General features: G+C 47.7%; 1 protein-coding gene across 2 annotated transcripts in view; it reads right to left on the minus strand.

The window, feature by feature from the left end:
* MAP1B (microtubule associated protein 1B) overlaps positions 1-12,708 on the minus strand; it is a 94,199-nt gene that overhangs the window by 21,421 nt on the left and 60,070 nt on the right. Inside the window, exons 1-3 of one of the 2 annotated variants that reach the window (XM_032336008.1) lie at positions 5,875-6,312; positions 2,671-2,753; positions 120-260 (exon numbers count right to left, since the gene is read on the minus strand). In XM_032336008.1, coding sequence (XP_032191899.1) covers positions 120-251 — 132 coding nt within the window. In that variant the 5' untranslated portion in view covers positions 252-260; positions 2,671-2,753; positions 5,875-6,312. Of the gene's footprint in view, positions 1-119; positions 261-2,670; positions 2,754-5,874; positions 6,313-12,708 lie in introns of those variants that run through there. The other variant, XM_032336007.1, reaches the window with a different exon arrangement.

Genomic DNA, 12,708 nt, shown 5'->3' on the forward strand with positions numbered 1-12,708 from the left:
GAGGTGTGACATTCCCTTCCCTTCTCCTAGCCCCAATCCCAGGCTTTCAAAGTGGAGCCTCAGGCTACAATTGTAACCAAGCAACTGGAAAGCTTAGCTATTTGCAGACAGGAGCCCACCTCTTGATCGGTGAAAATCTCTATGAAGTTCTGGAAGGAGAAAGAACCGGACTGGAGAATGAGCTCTCCGGTATTTTCAAAGCACTGCCCGGTCAGCACGAGCAGCTTGTGTCGGGCAGCGTCCGTGATCATCAGGCGCACCTGAAACAAAGCACAGGGAGCTGAACATGAGCCACATGTAACACCACCCACCATCCCACTCGCAGGACAGGGCTGGCTCTTGCAGGGCTTGACATCCATCACCAACCAAACTCGCGCATTTTCCCTGGGGCAGTGGACAGAGCCAACAACTGTGGTCATCTGGTCAATGGGCCCATGAGTGCCACCTTCCATGTTTGAGACGACCAAACCAGTAGTGGTGATTGACTCTCTCCCCACTAGTTTCCTTGTCTTTCACACAGAAGTCTCCACAGCTGTGTCTGCTAGCAGCGAACCGTCTGTGAGATTTAGGGATGTCTCACAGGCTGAGTCACCAAGTACAGCCCAGCCCCCCCACCCCCCCGACTGCTGCCTCAGGAAGCACAGATTTCCAGTGACAGTCCCCAGTGAGCCCCTCCCTTACAGGACCCCTTTCCTTCCAAGCCATCCAGCAAATGCTCAGCTCCAAATGCCCATCTCCAGTAGGATCAGCAAGGTGCCTGACATTGAACAGAAACAAGAGGCTGCCCCAAACGGGAATCTTTTTTCTCCCCCCAAATGGGAATCTTTTTAATAGAATTGTAAATGGTTTGCACGAAAGAACTCTCTGTTCTTTAAAGTGGCAGGAAGCCAGCCTGTCCTTCAGCTCCAAGCACCAAGGTATTCGTTCCGAGCACAGTTCAGTTCAGCACAAATTCACTGCCAGGCATCATGCTAGACACCAAGGGAGGGATACAACAGAGAACAGGACATGACGCGTGGTCCCCAAGAATCCCAAGTTCTAATCAAGGAAACACATAAGACCCACGTAATCGTTCCAGCCCCATCTGCTCCACAAGCAAGCCTGGATTCCTTGAAGAAATTCCTTATTTTTCCTTTTCCATCTCAAGTTGCCTTTACTTCCTAATTCTGTTCATCAGAGAGAGACTGCTAGCCCACCACTTGCCTCAACCGCGTGCCTACATGCACTGTCAAAGAGGTCCTGCCGATCTGGAGCAGATGGAAGTGGGATCACAACAGACTACATAATGATTGCCAAAAAGTGGAAGCCACCCAGTGTCCATCAGCTGATGACTGGATAAACTGAGGGACATCCCCACAATGGAAGAGCATTCAATCATAAAGAAGGAATGAAGTACTGATACATGCTACAATGTGGGTGACTCCTGAAAACCTTATGCTGAGGGAAATAAGCCAAGACACAAAAGCCACCTAGTACAGGATTCCATTATCCAAAATAATCCAAAGAGGCAAATCCACAGAGGCAAAAAGTAGATTACAAATTGCCAGCGACTGGGAGGAATGGGGAGCGTTGGCTAACCGGCTGGAGGTTTTCAAGGGGTGGTGGACGTATTTTGGAACAGAGGGTGATGATAGGCACGCAACTTGGTGCATATACTAAAAACCCATGAATTACACACTTTAAAAGATGGATTTTATGGTATATGAATCATATCTCAATTTTCAAAAAGAAGCTCAAAGCATGGGCAGAGGAGATGTTGTAGATAATAAAGTCCCCCCTCCCCCAGCCCCCAAGGACTGTGGCAGCCTTAACGTCCAAGCAGCACCGGGTTTCAAAATTGCTAACCTGTCATAAAAGAAGAGGAAAAGGGAGCTGCAGAAATTCCTTCTGCCTGGGGGGCCAGGGACTCTTGGCTTCAGCCAAGCTCTTCTCTAGCTATAGTCTCAGAAATACCCAGTTATTCTTTTTTGGCAATAATTTCAAATGACAGTAATAATAACATTAATAAGAAGAACAACCAACATTTCTATTTCAGTGCTTACACGCCATGTTCTGTTTTAAGCATCTAAGTCTTCTATTCACATCATAAGCACTGTAGTGATCTCCATTTCACAGAGGTAGGAACTGAGACAAAAAGACAATAAATAATTTACCCCAGGCCACCAGCTTAAAAGTGGCAGAATCCAGGGAGTCCGGCACCCGAGGCCATGCTCCCGATTACCAGGCTATCCTGCCTTTGGGAGCGATTATAGGGGGGTAAGCAGAATAGCTCTGGAGGGAGCTTGCCTCAAAGATACTATTTTTCTCCAAACCTGTGTCCCAAATGTCCTGGCCTGAGGGCTTGCAGTCTACTTCCCCTGCTACCTCTCAAGCCAGACACCACCAAGCACCACCACCCTCCATAAACACCCAAGATTTCATATCCCCTTGCCTCTATAAAATACCCCAGTTCCACCACGCATCTTCCACTTTGTCCTTATGGGGAGGGGCAGTCTGGGGTGGTCCTGAGGTAGAGAACCGGCCACTGACTGGGGGTAAGGAAGCGACCCTGGATCAGAACTTCTCTCTCCGTGGCCTTATCCTGCCCCGCCCGCCCCTGCCCTTCCAGTCAGGTGGGCGCCGTCCACCAGGTGACACTCCGCCCGAGACTCCACGGGGCCACATGCTTACCTCAGTGCTGACGGCTTCATCTGAGGGGTTGATCAGGACCACTGTTTCTAAAACGTCACTTCGGTGATGAAGGATCTTTTGTCCTGTGGACACAAAACACAGACAAAAAAGGGAGACCTTTAGCTTTTCCCGGTTAAAACTGCCCAGCAGGCTTCAGGGACAGCAGAGCTACCGCTGCTCCAATGTGCACACAGCACGGGGATTCTCCACGCTATCTTGGGCAGCACAATGGGTGTTAGCATACGAGAGCTCAGACCCCGCAGGTTCCTCCCAGAGCTGGGTCCGGCTGTCTGGGGCTCCTCATGCTCTCACAGTCCTCGAATTTGCAGGGTTGCTCGCCAGGCTGCCTCTCTGCGCGTTAATGGCGGGTTTTCATCTGAGACAAGGGGTGGATGCCAGGAAAACTCAACGGGGCTCTTGACATTTCCTTTCTCATGGTAATTGGGGATGTTTCCCCGCATCAGCCTTTCTTCTGGTGAGAATGGTGCTGAGATTAATTAGGAGCCTGATTGTGAAATGAATGACATCCAGAAACCCTGGCTAACAATTACCCAACCTCCAGAATGGCTGTCTGAGGCGGGCTTACAGTCTGTTGGAGTATCCGTTAATTAATTCACTTGCCCAGAGAAAAGTGGAGAAACTGTGAGCAAATGAAGAGTGGAGAACAACTCTCCCGCTGGACAGAGTGGCCAAATTGCTTGTAAAGACAAGCAAAGTCGATGCAGAAAAACAAAGCAAGGTGTTGTGGGGGCGAAGGAGCGTGTCTAAGGAGGGCTGCAGTCCTTTGGCTCCATGTCCCTGATTTCCCATACCTTCAAGTACAACGTTTTAGGGGAATCTGAGTGGCTGAAATCACCCCCAGACAAAGTAGACCGAAGCCTGTGGATGACTTTCTGCATAAACACCCATTTCTTGGACAATTAGACAAAGAATGACTGGGTGCGTGAGGGGCCAAAGTGAGCAATATGTGCTCTAGCGGTTCATAAGGAAGAGAGGAGGGCTGTGCCCCCAGACACACGGAGGGGAGACACGTGGTCAGAGGGGACAAGAACAAGTCTGCTGCTCAGAATATGGGGAACTTGGGTGATGAGACAAAATGGAACAGAATCTGCAGGAGATAAACTCCAAAAGAGAGGAATACCAGAGGGCAGAATGACCTTTCCAGGAAAATAGCTGGCCAATTATTCAAACAGCTAAAATAGAACTACTAGATGGCCCAGCAATTCCACTCCTCGGTAGACTGAAAGCAGGGACTTGACCAGATACTTGTACGCCAGTGTCCAGCAGCATGATTACAACAGCCGAACGGTGGAGACAACCCAAATGTCCACCTGTGGATGAGTGGATAAACAAAGTAGAATATAGCCATCCAGTGAAATAGTCCTCGGGCATAGAAAGGAATGGAGTTCTGATACGTGCAACGACACACGTGAACCTTGAGAAAAGGAGGCTGAATGAAAGAAGTCTACACAAAAGAACATGTACTGTATGATCCCACTGACAGAAAATATCTAGAATAGGCTAATTCATAGAGTCAGAGAGCAGATCAGAGGTTATCAGAGGCCAAGGCAGAGGGGCTGGGGAGTTACTACTTACGGGGCACAGACTTTCTGTTTGGGGTGAAGGAAAAGTTGTGGAAATAGAGGTCATGTTGTAGAACATTATAAATGCAACTAGTGCCAAAGACCTGTACATTGAAAATTGGTTAATATGGCAAATTTTGTGTTTATATATATTTTACCAGAATTTAAACAAGATGAACAGTACAGTGTACCCAAAACTGTTGAACAGTACACTCTCAATTGATGAACTGTATGATATGTGATTTGTACCTCAAGAACCAGTCTAGGGGCCACAGGGATCTTCCCCTTTATATCAGGAAGGACCAGAAGTACCTCAGAAAAAATATGCTGAAATACCACCACCCCATCATCAAACCCATTCTCCTCCATTGTCTGATCTTTCCCAAGAGCTAATATTTCCCCTATATCAGAAATGGAAGAAGCCCACACTAAACCCTAGTGATGTGAGGCACTGTTCTGAGCACCTCACCAGTATGAAGTCACTGAATCACCTATAGAGCTCTGTGACAGAGGTACTGTGATGTCCCCTCTTATTGTGGAAGACGGTGAAGTCTGCAAAAGGGAATTAACTAGCTCAAGGTCACATAACTAGGGAGTGTTCGAGTCAGGACTGGGACCTTGCACACCTGGCCCCACAGCCCCTAGCTACACTCCTCTGCAGGGCTAGTCTCTGGGACTAGGATTTGGAAAAACAGGCATGGCAGACAATGGAAGCCAAGGGAGAGCTAGGAAAAAATCCAAAGGAACAGCAGCAGGGTTGTGCTCAAAGAAGCAAGAAGCCAGAAAGAATTACAACAATATTGGCCAAAAGCAAAAGAAAAGTCAAAGGTGGCAGAAAACTCACACAGAAGAGGGTGAAATTAAGAGAAGGTATGAGATACTTTGGTCCAAATGCCTGAAAATGAAGAAACACCAAAATAGAACAATATCCTCCAGTTTGAGCCGACGAAGGACTGAGCTTCCGGAAAAACAATTCAACTAAGCCATGAGAAAGAACGTTTATTTATTAGGAATACCAAAATCTATGCTTTTGTTGGGCATCATTTTTTGGCATGGTTGGTTTTGCTTTTGACAACCATATGCATTTAAAGCTAAAATGAAAGAACACCAAACTGAGTAAGTAAATGATAAAATGACCATCAGAAAACCCAGGAAACCATCCCCTTTCTAGGTCCTTTCGTCAGTGGCCTCCTTGAAATGAAGACTTTGCTTAGGAGGTTCAGTAGCTCTAAGTTGACATGAAATGAAGCAAAAGCTTAAGCCAAGGAGAAATGGCCATTTCCTCGATCGCACTTTGGACATGACTGTTTTCAACACACAAAGCCTCAGGGAGCATACTGGCAAGGTATGACTGTAGTGCCAGCTCTATGCTGTAGGAACCCACAAAAGTCAAGGTAGGCGCAAGTGGCTCCCTCCCCAGGAGACAGTAAAGGAATCAGAGCCCCTTCCTTCCCTACGTGATGGACACGGTGCCCAACCCTGCTCACCCGAGCTTCCAAATGCACCTCTAACAGCCAGCCCCAGGCAGCCCGAGCTCCGCCACCCCAAGCAGGCCCTTCCCCAGACACATCGGAAGTAAGGACACTGCTGCCCAGGCACTCCCTGTCAGGGGGCTTCTTACCATCCACGAGAAGCTCCCTTCCTCTTTGGCTTCATCGCTTGCAGACAAGACAAACGCCATGTGACCGCTGCCGTGTTTACCTCTCCTCCCTCCAAGTCAATTTTCAGACCTGTTTGCTCAGGAATTCAACTAACGAATGTTCTTTTTGTCCATCTTTGGAAACACTGAGAGCGGTGACACAGACGTGCACCATGATGCCATGGCTGCTTCTTCCAACAAAAGCCTTTTTATAGGATTGGATTTAAATGAAGGAGGGGATTTAAAGAGAGAGAGAAGCTTCAAGCTCTTGTCACAGCCGGGCTGCTGTGACAAGATTCTTTCCCTGGACGATGTAACTAGGGGCTGGGTCATCCTGGCATCTGGCAAGCGCGGGGGCTGCCCGAGGGGCCAGAGCCCCGCACCCCCACCCCGGCATCCCGGTGGAATGCCAGCTCTCCCGGCGGCAGGCGGCTCTGGGCTCTGGCCGCTAGGACGCTAGCAAAGTTGCATATTTGGGGAATGTTTCACACTGGGAAACAGGCCAGGCATTCTGAAGGGGAGGCCACTGCCCTCGCCTGCAAAGGTCTCATTCAGTTGCTTCAGAAAAGAAGTTCCCAGGAAAGAAAGACAACCCAGTTGCAGCCTTTCTCTCTCCCATTATAGTCTGCATTCTCCAGAAAGGGCTCACAGCGGAACCATTAGGGAGCCCCAATGAATAGGTAACTCCTCTCGGCATTGGTCGGAGGGAAGCAAAAGCAGGGGCTTGAGATGCAATGATTGTGTCACTCACTGCTTTGATAAGAAGTCTTTTGAAGACTTCTCCACGAAACAGTGTAATTGTGAAGGCTCCATCCTGGGGTGAGTGGGGCAGGGACTTGTTGTGTGACAAAAAAGAAGTCTGTTCCACCTTAGAATCAAAAGAGGATAGTCTGGGGGGACCCCTGAAGCAGCAGGGTCCTTGCAGACAATGAGACCTCTGTCTGTGTGCTCCCAAAGGCTATCTTTGAGACTCAAACAAGCCTGTATTTTTCAGTTATTGCTGGGACTTTTTTTTTTTTTTTCCAGTTATTCCAATTCTGACACATTATTTCAATATATGTGTCTTTCAAGATCAGGCTTTCCGTGGGTTGATGATCTACTCTAATGCGGGTAACTGTAAAATCTCTGAAAGGAAAATGTTATTTTCTAGGTATAATTGGTGGGATGTTTATGGGGTCTCTTCTCCACAGAGTTGAATATCTTACCTAAACACACACACGTATGTGCACACACAGAGGTTTTTTGCTGGTTTCTGAGGAGGCTGACATGACTGAATTCAGTAACACCCACTACTGAGGCGCCGCCATCGCCAGTCCCCATAAAATTCAGAACCTTGGCCCCGCCCACAGCTGCTGCTCCTCTCCTGCACGTACCCCACCCATTGGTGCCAGAACACAGTGGCGTAGCAGGTGATACCATCACGGCTGGGGCCAGAGAAAGACCCCCAACAGTCTCAACCCAGACAGGCAGCTGCTTAAAGAAACGGCCCAGCCCAAGGGAGAGAATGCCGGAGCCAGAGTCCGGAAAGCCCGAAGAGGTGGGGGAAGCCCTTGATGAAAACACTGAGGATCGCCCGTAAGAGGGCAGTCACTTGGTATGTTTGAGAATGAGCACATCATTTCCTTTTCTATGGATGATCACAATCCAGAACTGGATTTCCACAATTTCCTTTTCCTGAAAAGTCAACACTTTTTCTTCTACCTGCTCCTCCTGCCCCTTCCCCGGGTAAAAGCCAGAATGGATTTTTTTTTTTTTTTTTGAAAAAAAAAATTTTTTTTTAAATTTTATTTATTTATTTGACAGACAGAGATCACAGGTAGGCAGAGAGGTAGGCAGAGAGAGAGAAGGAAGCAGGCTCCCCGCTGAGCAGAGAGCCCGATGCGGGGCTCGATCCCAGGACCCCGAGATCATAACCTGAGCTGAAGGCAGAGGCTTTAGCCCACTGAGCCACCCAGGCGCCCCCAGAATGGATTCTTTATGGACACAGAATTCGATACTGTGATTCCGCCCCAGAAAAACTTCCAATGTGAAGAAGCAAAAACTTAGGGTTAAAGAAGACTGTAGAATTAGGGAAAGCTTAGGGTAAAGGACTGGGATGATTTAGCTAAAAGTAAGGGCTGGGAGAGCGAGAAAAGGCCACAAGCACTAAAGTCTTGATGTTAAATTCTGTTTCTGTTGGAGGGAGAAAAGAAAGAAGGAAAGGGGGGGAAGCAGGGAGGGAGGAAGGAAAGAGAAATAAGAGCCATGAGTTCTTCAATTCTACCTCCTTGCCCAAGTGGATTTTCCAAAAAGGAAACCTCTTGCTTCCAACCTCCACGTCTAAAAAACAACCCCCAGGGTAAAGTTTAGCTGAATGGACAAAATCAAGAAATGAAAAGTACTCAGTGCGGGAACTAAAAAATTCTTTAGCAGAGGGTCTGCCTGCAGCTTTTAATAACGGCTTTTCATTTGGAAGAATATCCAGACCCCCCTTTCTGCAGGAATCCACATTATAACACAAAGTAAATATGCTAAGAGATGGGGGAAGTTTTGGAGAGAAAGAGCTGGTGTGGAGGGAGAGGAGATGCCTGCATCAGCAAAGTTCTTGTGAATCTTCTTTCCTTCTCTGTCCCTTACAACTAACCCTGGCCCCTACGGGCCTGGTGGGAAGACAGCTCTGGGGCTCTCCCTTCCCAGAGGGAGACAGAGGAAGAGCAAGTCAGGAAGCCTCCAAGCAGCGGAAAGGTTGGTTCCCAGCAGCCTCTCTTGGTTCTCCCTGTGTTCCTTCTATCCCACCTCATCACTTCTAAGCAAGAAGAACAGGAAGAGAGAGACCAAAGGGGGGGTGCACATGTGGTCACAGCACTTCTTCAAGGCCACAAGCAGCAATGTCTTTCCCAGATGTCCCAGCATAGAGCTCAAGGGCGGGTGCAGGAGGGCACAGGGCCCGACCTACCAGAAGCCTCCCCCTTGTTGCCTGGAATGAGAAAGAAATCCCCTCAGACACGAGGGAGAACATGCCCACGAGGCAGGCTAGACAGCTCAGCTCCCCACTCCTGCCATGGAGGTGCCCTCAGAGAAACACAGGCGCTGGGAGGCTCAGTACCTCCTGATTGCACAATCCCACACTGTCAGTACAGAGCCCAGAAAGCCAGCCATCACCAGGAGCCCACCCAGCGTCCCTCCTCAGGGAAGCCCAACTCCTAGCGCTGGAAGGAGTCTGATTTCCCAGAGGCCCTTACACCCTAAAATCAACTCGCTCATCTTTATCAGTTCACGGAGCTCTCAGCCTCATCCACCTTCCTGAACCACTGTACCTAAAAGAAAGGTTTTCCAGTTGTGATGCTAAGCCTCCGCATTGTGAGAGGTGAGCATGCAGCCCGGGGGAGCCATGGGACAGCAGGTGCCGCTGACTCCCCTGCCCCTGGGCAGGCGCGCCCGCCTCCCACCCATGCTCGGAGACTCACTCCCTCTTTGTCTCTGCAGTACAATTAGAGCCCAGTTCTCTCCAGCCTTTCCCTGATTTTCCTGGAAATGGCGTTTCTTTTCTGTTGGGAATAAGCTTGTTTGTTTTCTGCTTTTGTTTCCTCTCTGATGTGTGCTCCCGCATGTCACGTTGCTCTCCACATGGTCAGTGTGTGTTTTTTTAAGAGAACAAGAACATGGATCCCATTATAAACAAATTCAGGAGATTTCATATATAAATTTTTTTTAAATTTAAGTAAGTTGATCATTGCTTGGGAATGAGACCACTTTTTAAAGATTTTACCTTTGACGTCTTTTGTGTAGCACAGAATTTAATTATTACAGAATCTGAGTCTACACCGATTTTTCTCTACATTTCCTGAACTTAAACTTTTTTCTTTCTTGTTGACATTTGGTTTAGTTTTTCATGTCTTTGCCAGTCCTTCCACCCCATCCTTCTCTTGGGTTCTGTGCTATCTTCTACTCTATGTTTCCCTGACCATTAGACACCCAAATAAGAAAATAACTAAAACAGCCCGGATGCCAAGACTTCCTCCTCGTCCTGTGTTCTCTGCGTGCAGATGCAGACTGAGCCTTGACGACAGGCTGGCAGGCTTGCTCCTAGTGGCAGAGGAAGGCTCATCTTGCATTGTACATCCTCCTCCTGTTCCAATGGCAGGGGGACTGCTCACACTGGGCACAGACCTGGTTGGGGAATGGGATGCCAGGCAGCAACAGGTCTCGTCCCTTTTGCAGGGTCCGCAGCATACTCTCTTTCTCAATCTGCTCTACGGGGCTGTTCTCCCTAATCCCATTCTCCTCGGGTCTCCTCTTCCTTCCACTCTCTCCCCCTTTTTGAAAGGCCTCAAGGCAGAGGAATGAGAATCCAGGCTACCAAGGGTTAGAAGTGGGAGACTGTGGAAGAAATACGTTTGTTTCTTTTTTCTTTTTCTCTATTTTAGGCCCCAGCTGAAAGAAGTAGAAAGAAATACCATGGATGGTGTTGATGAAGGTCTGGCTCCCTGGAGAACACCTAAGGAGAAACAGCAACAACACCAATGTGGGCCCCCACTAGGGGCAAGAAGACAACCTGAAAGTTGTTTCTGCGACAAGGTACGGATTTTAGAAGGCTATACAGATGGATGGAAAGGAAAGGCATACCTAGCAAAGGGCTACGTATGACCTGTCAGGGGAGCCAACTCCAGCTGCCATCAAAGCACAGATCCACATCTGTCTAGTACTTTACCATTTACAGAGCACCTTCTTCTGGGTTTGTGCACTGAAACATTGATGATGATGGTATTCTAAGTCTATGAACAGGGTCTTCTGGGCCCCAGCAAGGTAGGAGGTCCCAGTGCCCTGTTCCCTCAACAAAACGTGCCGCAGACAAAGAAAAATACTTATGCTCTTCATGCATAAGAATGACATGGCTTCTGCCTTTAAGATTCGAGGAGTCCAGCAGCCAAGGGGAAACCTCCTACCCACGAGCCTGTGAGAATCTGTCACTCCTGTGGCATAAGAAATCAGAATTTCCTCATCTCACAGAATAGGGAAACCCAAAGGAGCCCTGGTGTCAATTCTAGCCACCCCCTTACTATCTTTAAAGAAGAAAAAGACAGCCCTCAGGGGTGAACAGTGGCCTGTCATAAGTGAGCAACTGTTGTATGTGTGTGGCTGCCCAGACAGTTCTACGCCTGCTGCAGGCAGTTCTACATGGGAACAGGTACTAAACTATTAACAGCACCACCTTTCATCTGTGATGCACTTCATGGTTTATGAAGTCTTATTACAGATAAGAATAAAGTAAGCTGTTAAACTGGGTTTTTAGTCTAACCCATCTGACTCCTGGTCTTGACTCTTGCCACTGCCCCCCGATGCTTCTCAGATTTTTTTAGGAGTTTACACGGTCTAAATCCTTACTTTTTAAAAATAAGATTTGCCTGAGGTACATTTTTCTTACTGTATTATAGGGTACTCCCTGCCTTCGGGGTATAGGTTTAGGAATTCTTTCTGCATTGGGGGATACCTGCCGTATGGCATATACTCTACCAACTCTTAGGTTAAACCACAAGATTGCCAATCTCGCCTACATGTCAACTCAAAAATGGTACTTTCCTGTGGTTCAACAGTTAGACCTCACCCTCTTGAGATCAGAGTAGGTTTCAGAGAATGTTTTTTTAATCTTATTGGTCTTCTCCTGGCCTTTTAAGAGATATTGTATTCCCTGTTCACTAACAAAGTGTGAATTATTTAGAGGACACAGTTTTCTGGAGATTAATTCAGGCAAATTAGTGCTACCTTCATAAACTAGCATTGAGATTAAAACATAAATGGGATGCCAGCCTTATCCTGAAGGGAATATAGTTTAATGGGGATGCTTGTGGTTTTGACAGTGTCTCATTTGGAAAGCGTAAGTCAGAAGTAGTGTCTGATACACCACAGGAGCTCAATCAATATTTGATAAGGGAATTAATAATAAAAATGACTAAGCTATATTGAATACCTGCCCTGGGTCAACCACTGATCTAAGTTCTTTATGTAGGATTATTGCCTTAAATCTGCACATTAACCCTATGAGAAAGGCCCTATTCCCATTTTAGAGCTGAGGAAAATGAGACATTGGGCAGTTCAACAACTGCCCTAGGGAATAAATAGTCAAACTAGGATGGAAACCTCGGTGGTCACAGTCCAGAGTCAGGCTCTTAGCTAATAAGACATTTCATTTCATTTTTTAAAGATCTTATTTTTAAGTAATCTCTACACCTAATGTGGGGCTCAAACTCACACCCCCGAGACCAAGAGTTGCACGTTCCACCAACGAAGCCAGCCAGGTACCTCACAAAAAGACATTTTTAAAGGGACGAAGGAAGACATAACAGTTAGTTTGATGTGGGGTCTGCTGAGTTTGAGGTTCCTATGAAGGATCCAGGTGGTTCTGCCCAATATGCAGGCAGAAAGGTGAATTTGAGGCTCAGGCCACAGGTTGGACCAGATCTGGGAGGCATCAGTGTATTTTTAGGTGATGTTCTTCGAGAATAAAGAGAGCCTTTTGCTGAGAACAGTCTTGGGAAATGCCACCATTTCAAGGGTGGGCCAAAGCAGCAAAAAGCCCCTGGAGGTGATGTGGAAAAAGCACCAGAGAAGTGATGGACCACTGCCTTCTCTGCTCACCTTCCCACCCAGTCCCCAGGGTGACCTGTACCTGAAGTGCCTTCCTGATTTGCAAACTTAATCCACCTCCACAGAGAGGAGAGTCGAGGCTGAATACTTCAAAAACCTTAAATAATCCAATAATAGGGTCCCTGGGAGGCTCATGGGTTAAACCTCTGCCTTCGGCTCAGGTCATGATCTCAGGGCCCTGGGATCGAGTTC

This window comes from Mustela erminea, chromosome 3 (assembly GCF_009829155.1).
Source record: "Mustela erminea isolate mMusErm1 chromosome 3, mMusErm1.Pri, whole genome shotgun sequence".
Taxonomy (NCBI): domain Eukaryota; kingdom Metazoa; phylum Chordata; class Mammalia; order Carnivora; family Mustelidae; genus Mustela; species Mustela erminea.